General features: G+C 70.4%; 1 protein-coding gene across 1 annotated transcript in view; it reads right to left on the bottom strand.

The window, feature by feature from the left end:
* LOC125345518 (guanine nucleotide exchange factor DBS-like) overlaps positions 1-14118 on the bottom strand; it is a 928411-nt gene that overhangs the window by 36027 nt on the left and 878266 nt on the right. The window contains 3 exon segments of the mRNA XM_048337652.1: positions 1832-1922; positions 4768-4882; positions 10610-10693. Coding sequence (XP_048193609.1) covers positions 1832-1922; positions 4768-4882; positions 10610-10693 — 290 coding nt within the window.

Below are 14118 nucleotides of genomic sequence, written 5' to 3'. Positions count from 1 at the left end.
CAGTCCCCACGGGTCCCCACGCTGGCCGTGGAATCTGGACAAAGGTGCCACCGGCAGCAGCCACAGCGGCCTGGTCGGCGTTCATTAACCCGACAAGCCCTCCAGGGCCTGGGAGGACGCGCACCTCCTCCCGCCACCTCCTGTCGGCCGCAGAGCCTGCGCCATCTCCCCAGCTCTGCCCTAACTGCACCCGACAGACTCGGCGGATGTCCACCGGCACCGAGGCTAGGAGCCCGGGACACAGGGCGAGGCCCCCGGAAGCCCCCGGGGTGAACTTGGCACCCCCCCAGGCCCCGGGAAGCCCCCCGGGGTGAACTTGGCACCCCCCCAGGCCCCGGGAAGCCCCCCGGGGTGAACTTGGCACCCCCCAGGCCCCGGGAAGCTGCCACTGTCTCCATGAGGGTGGGAGAGTGGGGAGGGCAGGCCCTGCCGGCCCGAGGCATGCCCCTCCCCCCACTGGTGATGGGGAGAGCCTGGGGCCAGGCCCAGGCCTGGCTCCCGGCCCTTCCCCACCCCACCTGTGGGGAGGGGTGTGTCCCTCTGCCCCGAGGGGGGGGTGCCTTCAGGTGTCCGCACACACACAGATGCCCTCTACACTGCACCTGCAAAGCCATCTGAGCTGAGGCACCGAGGGGCGTGTGTGTGTGTGCGCATGTGCGTGTGTGTGCGCACGCGTGTGCGTGTGCGAGCGAGCGTGACAGCGAGCTGAGAGCGCGTGACTTTACCCCGGGGCCGGGGAGGGCGTGGCCGTGGGGGGGCCAGGCGGGCCTGTTGGGAGCCCATGGCGCGCTGGGATGTGCTCAGACGAACGGCGCGTGGGAGGCACGGTGCGGGCGGCGGAGGGGGCACCCCACAGGGAGCCCCAGCGAGGCGGGGGGCCGGGGTCCCCCACAGCAGGCTGAGAGCATCGGAGCAGACCTCGCGCCCCCCGTTCTTCTCCCGGCAGCGTGCAGGGCAAGACCTGGGCCTCCGAGTGGCTGGGGCCTGAGGGGTGGCTGGGGGTAAGAGGCCCAGGGCGGGAGGCCGGGAGGGGTAGAGGCCCAGGGGGAGGGGCAGAGGCCCAGGGGGAGGGGCAGAGGCCCAGGGTGTGAGGACGGGAGGGGGGAGAGGCCTAGGGTGGGAGGCCGGGAGGGGGAGGGGCCCGGGGCGGGAGGCCGGGAGGGGCAGAGGCCCAGGAGGAGGGGCAGAGGCCCAGGGCAGGAGGCCAGGACGGGGAGGGGCCCAGGGCGGGAGGCCTGGAGGGGCCGGGAGGGCCAGCCCCCAGGGACAGGGCACCCGGCACCCAGCAGCTGACACGCGGCAGCTGGCGGGGGGCGAGGGAGTGTGGGTGAGCTCAGCTCAGAGGAAGCGCGCCATATAGCGTGTAGGTGGGAGGGAGAGACTTCCGAAAATAACACTCCTGCCAGCTCCCTCTCGCCCCTCGGAGACGGTGCCGGCGGGCCGGGCTTGCCGGGGGGCCGCGGGGTCTCCGGGCCGAGGCGGCTGCTCCCCCGCGTACAGACCGAGTGGCCCGCAGGGGTGTGGGGGGAGCCGCGGTCTCCATCCTCCAGCCCGAGCACGGACGCACCGCGTCCTGCCTGCGCGGAACGCTCACGCCCCATTTAAGAGCGCACACACGCAAGAGCGGACTTCCCGAGAGTCCCCCCCCCCCCCCGAGGATTCACCACTCACACATGCGCGTGCACACACGCACGCACGCACACACAGCCGGCAGGTCGGAGCCCCGGTGGGCCCCGTGGGCTCGGGCCGTGCTGAGCTGAACCCCAGCGGGTCACCTCCGGGACCCCCCCCTCCCCCCCCGCTCAGCAGGAAGAGCAGGGACCCCACTTACGGCTATGCGAAGGACCGACGCCTTCACGGACGTCCATTTGTCCTGCCTTCGGTCAATGACCAGGATGAACCCGATGCCGGCGTCTTGCAGGCTGAAATGGAGAGAGACCCCGCCATCAGCGCGGGACGCCCGGCTCCCGCCGCGCCGCGCGGTCCTCCCGCCCGCGCCACCCGGCCCCGCAAATCAGAACGCGAGGCCCCCGGCGACGGCGGCTGCAACTTCGGGAGAGGACCGCGGCGGGGCGGCGGCGGGGGGCTGGGGAGCGTCGGGGTGGGGGGAGGGGGTGCCGCGAGCTCCGGGGCTCCGCCGGGCCAGGCAGCATCCTGACGGCAGCGGCCAGCGGGACCCCTGGGACCCTCCCCTCCTGCCCGCCGTCCCCCGCCCCTCCTGCCCGCCGCCCCCCGCCCCTCCTGCCCGCCGCCCCCCTCCCCTCCTGCCCGCCGCCCCCTCCCCTCCTGCCCGCCGCCCCCCTCCCCTCCTGCCCGCCGCCCCCTCCCCTCCTGCCCGCCGCCCCCTCCCCTCCTGCCCACCGCCCCCCTCCCCTCCGGCCCACCGCCTCTCTCCTCATTGCCCTCCAGCACCGCGAGAAATGTACCAGGAAGCCTTCGCAGGGCTCCGTCGGGAGCCACGCCCCAACTCTCCCTCCGCGGACAGGGGAAAGGCCCAGGGAGACGGCAGGGCGCACACCTCCGAGCGACGGGCCCAGCCGTGAGCCTCCGGTACAAAACCCGCGCTCTCACGGGGCACCGGTGGCTCACGCCCGCCATCCTAGCTACTCGGGAGACCGAGATCTGAGGATCGGGGTTCAAAGCCAGCCCCGGCAGGCACGTCGGTGAGGCTCCCATCTCTAATTAACCACCAGGAAACCGGAAGTGAAGCTGTGGCTCTGAGCGGTAGAGCGCTAGCCTTGAGCAAAAGAGCTCGGGGACAGCGCCCAGGCCCTGAGTTCCAGCCCCACGACCACCACCACCACCACCACCACCACGGGCTCTGGGAAATAGCTCTCCTGCCCACCTGTGAGGTTTGCTGAACGCCATCTCCCCCTACCCCACCCCCCCGCCCCAGCACGCAGCACAGGAGAGATGGGGCCGACTCCAAGCCCTGCCTCTCGGAAACATGGGAGTAAGTACGGCCCAGCTAAACGCCCATTTTCTGGAGCCTCTGGCGGGCTCTGGGGGAGGGGGGTTGAGTCTAAACACGGGGTGACTATCGCTCAAGGGCCCAAAGGCCGGAGGAGCACCTCCTCGAACTGAGCTCCGGGCAGGCATCTCCCGGCCTCCCCTCTGCAGCCCCCCCACTCCCCCAATATCCTGGAACACTGTGCTCCCTCCCCTCCCCTCCCGAGGCTGGCGGGGCACCTCCGGCCCAGGTCACAAGGCCAGCTGCTCCCGAGGGGACGGGGAAACCAGCCCCTCCTCCCCCGACTGACCACCAGGCCATGGATGCGGAGGCCCCGGCCCGGCCCGCCCTGCGGCTCTGCCGCCCTAGGTGAGGTTCGCGCAGCCTCACCCCGCCAGCTCGCTCCTCCTAAGGCCTGCGGAACCCCGCTTCCAGCACCCCTGGTGACTCCACATCTGGAGGCTCCAGCTCCAGACACGGGGTGCTGGGCCCTCAGTCCCCGCGCGGTTCACCGCCAAGAGTGTGCAGCCTCCGAGGGACGGCCGGATAACGGGGCCGCCAGGGCGCAGGAACGGGGCCAAGGCCCCGGCCCCGCCTCCTAGGACGCCCCGCCCCCTAAGACACCCCAGCCCCGCCCCCTAGGACGCCCCCACCCCGCCCCCTAAGACGCCCCCGCCCCGCCCCCTAGGAATCCCCGCCCCCGCCCCCTAGGACGCCCCCACCCCCTAGGACGCCCCGCCCCTGCCTCCTAGGATGCCCCCGCCCCCTAAGACGCCCCGCCCCCTAAGACACCCCACCCCCTAGGACGCCCCCGCCCCCTAGGACGCCCCCGCCCCGCCCCTGCCTCCTAGGACGCTCCCGCCCCACCCCCTAAGACGCCCCACCCCCTAAGACGCCCCCGCCCCGCCCCCTAGGACGCCCCATCCCCACCCCCTAGTACACCCCCACCCCCGCCCCCTAGTACACCCCCGCCCCCGCCCCCTAGTACACCCCCGCCCCCGCCCCCTAGGACGCCCCGCCCCCGCCTCCATCTCTAAGCACTTCCACACAGCCAAAGACCGCAGCCTGCAGCACGGCCAGGACCCGGGGTCGCCGTGGCCCAGGCTTTGCGGGAGAAGCGGGGCTGTTCACGTGGCCGCGTCACAGCCCACAATGCCCAGGGCAGTCCTGGTGGCGGGTGCGAGGAAGCGGAGCAGAGCCAGAGGAGCTGAAGCCGCTATTCACCTTCAACTCTGATGGCCGATGGCGTCAGCGGCCATCACGATGCGCGGAGATGACAGCAGAGGATGGGGTGACGGGGGCGGGGAGGTGACGGGGGATGGGGTGACGGGGGTGGGGAGGTGACGGGGGATGGGGTGACGGGGGAGGGGAGGTGACGGGGGCGGGGAGGAGATGGGGGATGGGGAGATGGGGGGTGAGTGACGGGGGAGGGGAGGTGACGGGGCGGGGAGGTGATGGGGATGGGATCATGGGGGAGGGGAAGTGACGGGGTTGGGAGGTGACGAGGGATGGGGAGATGGGGGGTGAGTGACGGGGGCGGGGAGGAGATGGGGGATGAGTGACGGGGGAGGGGAGGTGACGGGGCGGGGAGGCGATGGGGATGGGGTCATGGGGGAGGGGAAGTGACGGGGTTGGGAGGTGACGAGGGATGGAGAGATGGGGGGTGAGTGACGGGGGAGGGGAGGCGACGGGGGATTAATTAGGTGGTGTATGGCCATGCTGGGCAGGGAGCGTCGTCGCGAGCCCCGCCCCTTCCCCACGCCGCGCGGCCCCCTCAACCCGGCCACGGCGGCCACGGCCACGCCCGCGGCACGTACCTGGGGATGCTGGTCAGGTAGGTCATGACATTCTGGAACTCCTTGTCCGGGATGTCGCTGAAGGCCGGGTAGTCGGGGAAGGTGATGACCGGGCTGCCGTCCTGCCCCCGCCCGCCTGCGGAGACACGCACCCACTCAGCTGGGCGCCCGCGGCGTCCGCCCCGCCCCGGCCGCAGCGGAGACCGAGCGCGTCCGCTCACAGGCCGGCCCGGCGCCCAGCCTCCTGCGGAGCGAGGACGGGAGACGGCGGTCACCGCCTCGGTCGCGCCCCGGCCTCCGTCCCGACTGAAGACGCTCCTGAGCGTGCTTGGTCGTCTGGAATTCCGGCTTCTCAAGGAAGGCCGGTGCTGCTGCCGAGTGGAGGCTCTGCCCACTGTCTGAGCCGTCCCGGTTCAAGGCCCTTTGGGGGGCGGGGCCCCCGAGTGTCGGCTGGGCCAGCCGACGGCTTTTCAGGCTGTAAGGCCCGGCGTCCTGGAGTCCCGGGCGGCCACGCCGGCCCTTTGCTCTCTGGATGAGGACGCGCGGGAACGCAGGGCGGCCGGCTCCTCCTCCAGTGCCCCGCGTGCTGCTCCCGTGGAATCCCAGAGTGTGGGGGGCCCACCTCCCCACGATGCGCCACGGGTCACGGAGAGGCGCCTGGAGCCAGGACCCCGCCTCTCCCTGCAATGGGAACACGCCACGGGAACGCACAGCCTCTCCCTACCCTGGGAACACGCCACGGGAACGCACAGCCTCTCCCTGCCCTGGGAACACGCCACGGGAACACACAGCCTCTCCCTGCAATGGGAACACGCCACGGGAACGCACAGCCTCTCCCTGCAATGGGAACATGCCACGGGAACGCACAGCCTCTCCCTACCACGGGAACACACCACGGGAACGCACAGCCTCTCCCTACCACGGGAACACGCCACGGACACGCACAGCCTCTCCCTGCAATGGGAACGCCACGGGAACGCACATCCTCTCCCTGCCGTGGGAACACGCCACGGGAACGCACAGCCTCTCCCTGCAATGGGAGCACGCCACGGAACGCACAGCCTCTCCCTGCCACGGGGACACGCCATGGGAACGCACAGCCTCTCCCTACCACGGGGACACGCCACGGAATGCACAGCCTCTCCCTGCCCTGGGAACACGCCACGGGAACGCACAGCCTCTCCCTGCCGTGGGAACACGCCACGGGAACACACAGCCTCTCCCTACAATGGGAACACGCCACGGGAACGCACAGCCTCTCCCTGCCGTGGGAACACGCCACGGGAACGCACAGCCTCTCCCTACCCTAGGAACACACCACGGGAACGCACAGCCTCTCCCTACCACGGGGACACGCCACGGACACGCACAGCCTCTCCCTGCAATGGGAACACGCCACGGGAACACACAGCCTCTCCCTGCAATGGGAACACGCCACGGGAACGCACAGCCTCTCCCTACCACGGGGACACGCCACGGACACGCACAGCCTCTCCCTGCAATGGGAACACGCCACGGGAACACACAGCCTCTCCCTGCAATGGGAACACGCCACGGGAACGCACAGCCTCTCCCTACCACGGGAACACGCCACGGGAACGCACAGCCTCTCCCTGCAATGGGAACGCCACGGGAACGCACATCCTCTCCCTGCCGTGGGAACACGCCACGGGAACGCACAGCCTCTCCCTGCAATGGGAGCACGCCACGGAACGCACAGCCTCTCCCTGCCATGGGGACACGCCATGGGAACGCACAGCCTCTCCCTACCACGGGGACACGCCACGGAATGCACAGCCTCTCCCTGCCCTGGGAACACGCCACGGGAACGCACAGCCTCTCCCTGCCGTGGGAACACGCCACGGGAACACACAGCCTCTCCCTACAATGGGAACACGCCACGGGAACGCACAGCCTCTCCCTACCCTAGGAACACACCACGGGAACGCACAGCCTCTCCCTACCACGGGGACACGCCACGGACACGCACAGCCTCTCCCTGCAATGGGAACACGCCACGGGAACACACAGCCTCTCCCTGCAATGGGAACACGCCACGGGAACGCACAGCCTCTCCCTACCACGGGAACACGCCACGGGAACGCACAGCCTCTCCCTACCCTGGGAACACGCCACGGGAACGCACAGCCTCTCCCTACCCTGGGAACACACCACGGGAACGCACAGCCTCTCCCTGCAATGGGAACACGCCACGGGAACGCACAGCCTCTCCCTACCCTGGGAACACACCACGGGAACGCACAGCCTCTCCCTACCACGGGAACACGCCACGGGAACGCACAGCCTCTTCCTGCAATGGGAACACGCCACGGGAACGCACAGCCTCTCCCTACCACGGGAACACGCCACGGGAACGCACAGCCTCTCCCTGCAATGGGAACACGCCACGGGAACGCACAGCCTCTCCCTACAATGGGAACATGCCATGGGAACGCACAGCCTCTCCCTACCACGGGAACACGCCACGGGAACGCACAGCCTCTCCCTGCAATGGGAACACGCCACGGGAACGCACAGCCTCTCCCTACAATGGGAACACGCCATGGGAACGCACAGCCTCTCCCTACAATGGGAACATGCCACGGGAACGCACAGCCTCTCCCTGCCGTGGGAACACGCCACGGGAACGCACAGCCTCTCCCTGCCGTGGGAACACGCCACGGGAACGCACAGCCTCTCCCTACCACGGGAACACGCCACGGGAATGCACAGCCTCTCCCTACCACGGGAACACGCCACGGGAACGCACAGCCTCTCCCTACCCTGGGAACACGCCACGGGAACGCACAGTCTCTCCCTGCAATGGGAACGCCACGGGAACGCACAGCCTCTCCCTACAATGGGAACACGCCACGGGAACGCACAGCCTCTCCCTACCACGGGAACACGCCACGGGAACGCACAGCCTCTCCCTACCACGGGAACACGCCACGGGAATGCACAGCCTCTCCCTGCCGTGGGAACACGCCACGGGAACGCACAGTCTCTCCCTGCAATGGGAACACGCCATGGGAACGCACAGCCTCTCCCTGCAATGGGAACACGCCACGGGAACGCACAGCCTCTCCCTACAATGGGAACACGCCATGGGAACGCACAGCCTCTCCCTACAATGGGAACACGCCACGGGAATGCACAGCCTCTCCCTACAATGGGAACACGCCACGGGAATGCACAGCCTCTCCCTACAATGGGAACACGCCACGGGAACGCACAGCCTCTCCCTACAATGGGAACACGCCACGGGAACGCACAGCCTCTCCCTGCCGTGGGAACACGCCACGGGAACGCACAGCCTCTCCCTGCCGTGGGAACACGCCACGGGAACGCACAGCCTCTCCCTACCACGGGAACACGCCACGGGAATGCACAGCCTCTCCCTACCACGGGAACACGCCACGGGAACGCACAGCCTCTCCCTACCCTGGGAACATGCCACGGGAACGCACAGTCTCTCCCTGCAATGGGAACGCCACGGGAACGCACAGCCTCTCCCTACAATGGGAACACGCCACGGGAACGCACAGCCTCTCCCTACCACGGGAACACGCCACGGGAACGCACAGCCTCTCCCTACCACGGGAACACGCCACGGGAACGCACATCCTCTCCCTGCCGTGGGAACACGCCACGGGAACGCACAGTCTCTCCCTGCAGTGGGAACACGCCATGGGAACGCACAGCCTCTCCCTGCAATGGGAACACGCCACGGGAACGCACAGCCTCTCCCTACCACGGGAACACGCCACGGGAACGCACAGCCTCTCCCTACCACGGGAACACGCCATGGGAACGCACAGCCTCTCCCTGCACGTGGGAACACGCCACGGAACGCAGGCCTCTCCCTGCCCTGGGAACACGCCACGGGAACGCACAGCCTCTCCCTGCACGTGGGAACACGCCACGGAACGCAGGCCTCTCCCTGCCGTGGGAACACGCTATGGAACGCAAGCCTCTCCCTGCCCTGGGAACATGCCACGGGAACGCACAGCCTCTCCCTACCACGGGAACACGCCACGGGAATGCACAGCCTCTCCCTACCACGGGAACACGCCACGGGAACGCACAGCCTCTCCCTGCACGTGGGAACACGCCACGGAACGCAGGCCTCTCCCTGCCGTGGGAACACGCTATGGAACGCAAGCCTCTCCCTGCCCTGGGAACATGCCACGGGAACGCACAGCCTCTCCCTGCCGTGGGAACACGCCACGGAACGCACAGCCTCTCCACCTAGCTGGCCACTCCATGGCTGGTCTCCGTGCTGCGGGGCGGGGTGGGCTTGCTCTGCTCACGCCGAGTGCAACACCCAACCATGCAGCTCCTAGCAGCACAGGCTCCGTCCTGTGGGAACGTTCTAGAGCACCGGTGCCCCTCGGGGCTGCCCCGCCGCCGTCCAGGCGAGGGAGGTCACGGCCAGGCTCCTGTCCCTGCTCCGCTTCCGGTGGCTTCCAGTGGGGGGACCGGGATTCAAACCATGCCGGTCACGCCAGATCACACGCTGTGGCGCTGGGCGGGCACACCGAGCCCCCATGGGGCCTCGGCCGCCCCCCAGTGTCCCCAGCCCACGCCCAGGGGGTGAGGCCCCGCCCCGCCCCGTCGGAAGGCCTGAGCTCCCGGACGTCGAGGTCTCTGACGTCGTAGTCCAGGCGCCGAGCGTGGCAGGGACCGGCCAGGTGAGGAGAGAATGAAGACAGAAGCCTAGGCCAGCCCGCGCTGGGACGCAACCTCCTCTCACGCCTCTCCTATCCCAACTGGCCGGAGAACAAAGCCCGGGGCTGGGAGCCCGGCCGGGGTCAGACACAAGCACAGGCGCCCTCTGGAGGGCAGCAGCAGGAAGCAGCGGACGGGCCCCCTGGCACAGAGGGCACCCTGGCGTGGCCCAGCCCCTTGGCACGGACAGGCCACCCCCGGGCACAGAGGGGCTGGGAGCGCCGGGAAGGCACCATGCCAGGGCCTGTGGCAGCCAGATGAGGAGCCCGCGGTGTGACCCGGTGCTCTGGAGTCTGCGGCGCGGGCCGACGAGGCCCCGCCCACTGAGGAAAGCCGCGACCGACCTGAGCCCAGTGAGTGACCTGGGCGCACCAGGCTGCTGCTTCGGCACGGCCGGGGACAGGTGTGTGCAGCGAGCCTGACTCCCGGGAACCTACGGCCCACGGCGGGGCAGCCCCGGGTAGCGTAACACGGACGGACGTCAGGGTCGGGGCCTTCGGGGGGTGAGGGGGTCAGGCCGCGGATGCCGCAGCCTCTTCACAAGCTTGGGTGGCTCAGCCCTCGAGCCAGGGCGGTTCCGACCTCATCTTCTTGAGACCTGCACTCCCACGCTCTGTGTGTGTGTGTGTGCGTGTGCGTGCGTGTGTGCACGCGAGCTACTGGCAGTCACACTTGCTAAGCAAGCACTCTACCACTTGAGCCACGTATGCCCCTTCGCTATTTTATTTCTATTCATTTACTTTTTTTAAAAAAAGAGAGAGAAGGGGGGTCTCACTGATTTCGCTCAGGTTGGCTTTGAACTCGTGGTCCTTCCGTCTCCACCTCTTGAGTAGCTGGGATTACAGGCCTGCACCACCAGCTAGCGAATGCACATCTCTCCTGGACGCCCGCCCGCCCGCCCCCCGCCCCTCCCCGCAGCCTGGGGTGTGGTGTTACGGGCGGAGGAAACAGATGGGGACCCTGCCGCAGCGTGAGGGGGGGCCGTGCGTCCGGCTTCTCCCCACAGCCGGCGGCCTGGGCAGACTCCGCCGTCCACACCCAGGGAGCTGCAAGGCCCGGCGTGGACCGCCCTCCCCCCAGCCTCCCGGCTCCCCCCCCTCCGCTCCCCCCCCCCCCCCCCCCCGCCGCTCACCGGACAGGTAGGCAAAGCGCTTCCTCAGCTGCTCCTGGATGTCGGCGGCCCCCAGCGGGACGATGTCCTGGTGCATGATCTCATCTGCGGGAAGAGCAGGGGCGCTGTCACCGCGGGAGCCGCGCCCCACCCCCGCCCCCGCAGGTGGGGCCCGCGGGGACCGCACCGCCACCCACACCCGGGCTGCGGTCACGTGGTGGAAAAAGGGCTCCCGGGCTCCCGGAGGACCTCGGCTTTGTGTCTCCCGGCACGGAAAACTGCCGGGCCGGGCCGAGAGTCTCCATCCATTTTTAAAACGTGCGTAAGATGGAGAGAGGAACCAGAAGCCCTGAGACGGAGGGACAGGCGGGGGAGGGCAGGGTGAGAGGGAGGGAGGGAGCAGAGGAGGGAGGGAGACTCTGCCGGCAGAGCTAGGGGAGGGCTGGGTCTGACCTGCCATGTAAACAACTCTTGGCAGAGGCCCAGGCCTCTCAAGCTCTCACCTGTTGCCCGCCCCCCCCAAGGGCCCGGGGTCCCCACAGACGCCCGCCTGCCGTCACTCAAGGGCCGGGCCTCGCCCTGGCCTTTCCCGGTGCAGGAGCAGGCCTGAGGCCCGGCCACACGGACGGGCGGCGCTGTCCGCCACAAGCCCTGGGTCGGCTGCCGGGGGGCGGACAGGGCGGTGGATCCCCTGGGGCAGAGATGGCTCCTCGGTGTGGGGCTGGGCTGGCCCCCCGGGGGGGGGGGGACGGTCCCTCACCCCGCCCTCTGCCACGCCCCACCCCCAGAAGCTGGTCACAGCCGGTTCTGCACCTGGGGGACCTGGGCCCCACGGTGGAGGACATCCGTGCAGACTCCACCCTGAGCCCTGCTGCCCCGGTCAGGGGACTCGGACAGGCGGGGGAGGCGGCCACTCCAGCCAGGGCCACCTGACTGCTGGCTGGCAGTGTGCGCGCCCTGCCCTGCCCCTGCGCCCACCCCTGCCCCTGCTCCTGCCCCTGCCCTGCCCCACCCCTGCCCCTGCCCTGCCCCACCCCTGCCCCTGCCCCTGCTCTGCCCCTGCCCCGCCCCTGCCCCGCCCCTGCCCCTGCCCCGCCCCTCCCTGCCCCACCCCTGCCCCTGCCCTGCCCCACCCCTCCCTGCCCTGCCCCTCCCTGCCCCACCCCTGCCCCTGCCCCTGCCCTGCCCCACCCCTCCCTGCCCCGCCCCTCCCTGCCCCACCCCTGCCCCACCCCTCCCTGCCCTGCCCCACCCCTGCCCCTGCCCCTGCCCTGCCCACCCCTCCCTGCCCTGCCCCTCCTTGCCCCACCCCTGCCCCGCCCCTGCCCCGCCCCGCCCCTCCCCGCCCCTGTCCGGGCTGGTGAGGCTCTGCCCGCCCGCCGCCTGCCCGTCGGCGCCGCGGGGCGCGCAGTGGCGGCCTGGGGAGTTGGGGCGTGGGTGGCAGGCCCCTCCGTGGGTCCGGACGCCAGGCTGGCCTCCCCTGCAGCGCCCACCCACGGAGGGCACTTCCCAGCGTCGGCCAGCGCGGGGCCGGGGCGCCGGGAGACCACGGGTCCACGGGGCAGACGCGGAGCTGGGGCGAGGCGAGGCGGGGCCGCACACGCAGCCTCCCGTGGGGCACACGGCCGTCTCCACGGAGGTGTGAGAAGGTGCGCGGAGCCCGTCCGCGCGTCCGGGGTCAAGCTCCCCACGCACGTCACGGACGAGGGGAACGGCAGTTCCAGGGCCCAGGCCCCGGGCTGGCCGAGGCTCACCGGGACCCGGCCACGCTCGTAGAGCCGTCTTCCCGGGGTCTGGGGCTTGCCACCCTACAACCGGGGGACTGCACCCCCAATCCCACAGGAAAAGGAATCACTATGGGACTGCAACCCCCCCACCCCCACCCACACACACACGGGAAAAGGAACACCAGCGCCAGGAGGCTCCGGGTGTGGACACCGCCGAGCCCCCGACCTGCACTGTGGGTTTATTCTGCAGGTTCCGGGCGGGAACGCCACGTGACCGGAGCCCTCTCAGTCCCGCCCGGCCGTTGCTTCGCGGAGGCGAGGCCGGACGGGTGAATGAACCGGAGGAAAGGAGAGAGCCGGCCCCCGGCCCCAGCGCGACGCGCGCGGCGCTTGAGCTCTGGCGCCTGAGCCATTGGTCCGGCAGTCGCTTGGTGATCACCCCGGGCTTCCGGAGACACGGGCCCCCTCGGAAGCACCGCGTGGCCAAGGCGCGCCGCCCCCAGACAGGCGGTGGCTTCCGGTCACCCCGCGGCGACCCCAGGAAGCTACGGCGAGTCCCAGCCCGCGGTGACCCCAGGAAGCTACAGCGAGTCCCAGCCCAAGGCAATGGCCGGGGTGCGCACCTCTGACCCGGGACTGCTCTCCCCGGCGCACACCTTTCCCACCCCACCCCAGCTCCCCCGACGTGACCGGACGCCAACGTCTGCACCCCCGAGACGGCCGAGGAGGGGCCCGCGAGCCAGGGCCCGGAGCTGCACCCCCCGGGACGGCCGAGGAGGGGCCCGCGAGCCAGGGCCCGGAGCTGCACCCCCAGGACGGCCGAGGAGGGGCCCGCGAGCCAGGGCCCGGAGCTCTCCCCTGTCCCTCACCGGATCTCCACTTGACGGGCCGTGCGTGCGGCGCCAGAGCCCGAACGGCGTGCGAGAACCACGCCGTGTGCGCGCGGACGGGAAGGAGGCAGCGGCCCCGCAGTGACCCGGGTCTCCCGGGAAGGAATGACCTAGACGGGAAGCGGGGTCAAAGGGCAGGGCGGTCCTCACAGAAGGGCCGCTGTGTCTGGGCCGCCGGCAGCCGTGACGGCATCCTGCTGTCACGGCCCCCGTCCCCCCCAGGACCTGCGGTCAGACGGCACGAGGGCGGGTGGGCAGGGAGGGAGGGAGCACTGGCCACTGACCGAGGTACCCGCCCTAGGAGGGGGCGCCTGCCCGGGTGGGGGGGAAATCGAGGCCCCTGCCTGCGGGGGGGGGGGGGTAGGCTGGCCGGCGGGCCTCCCTCACAGGGACCCAGGGAAGAAAGGGCTCCCCACGCGGGCAGACGGGAGGGCAGCTCGGGCGGCACAGTGAAGCCTATTATTTGCTAATTATCACCCTTTATTTATAGCCGCCCGCTCACGGTCAGGGACAATCGCATCTTCTCACTGGCGGGGTCGGGGGGGGGGGTGGCGGTCGCGGTGGTGGAGGGGGCCGTGGCCGCCCCTCGGCCCCACCGGGGTCTACGCCCAGGGCCGGCCGGGTGCGCACGGAACGGGGCCCGAGGGAAGCCGCCGGGGCGCAGAGAGCATTGCAACTCGGTAACGGCGACGTCTGACGTCAGGTCCCGGGAGGACGGCGTTCTCGCACACGCGCGCGGGAAGGACGGAGTTCTCGCACACACGCGTGGGAAGGACGGAGTTCTCGCACACACGCGTGGGAAGGACGGAGTTCTCGCACACGCACGCGGGAAGGACGGAGTTCTCGCACACGTGCGCGGGAAGGAAGGAGTTCTCGCACACGTGCGCGGGGAAGGAGGAGTTCTTGCACACGC

Source organism: Perognathus longimembris, unplaced genomic scaffold, assembly GCF_023159225.1.
Source record: "Perognathus longimembris pacificus isolate PPM17 unplaced genomic scaffold, ASM2315922v1 HiC_scaffold_5797, whole genome shotgun sequence".
NCBI lineage: Eukaryota > Metazoa > Chordata > Mammalia > Rodentia > Heteromyidae > Perognathus > Perognathus longimembris.
Note: the sequence above shows the minus strand (reverse complement) of the source record. Positions and strands in the feature narration are given on the sequence as shown.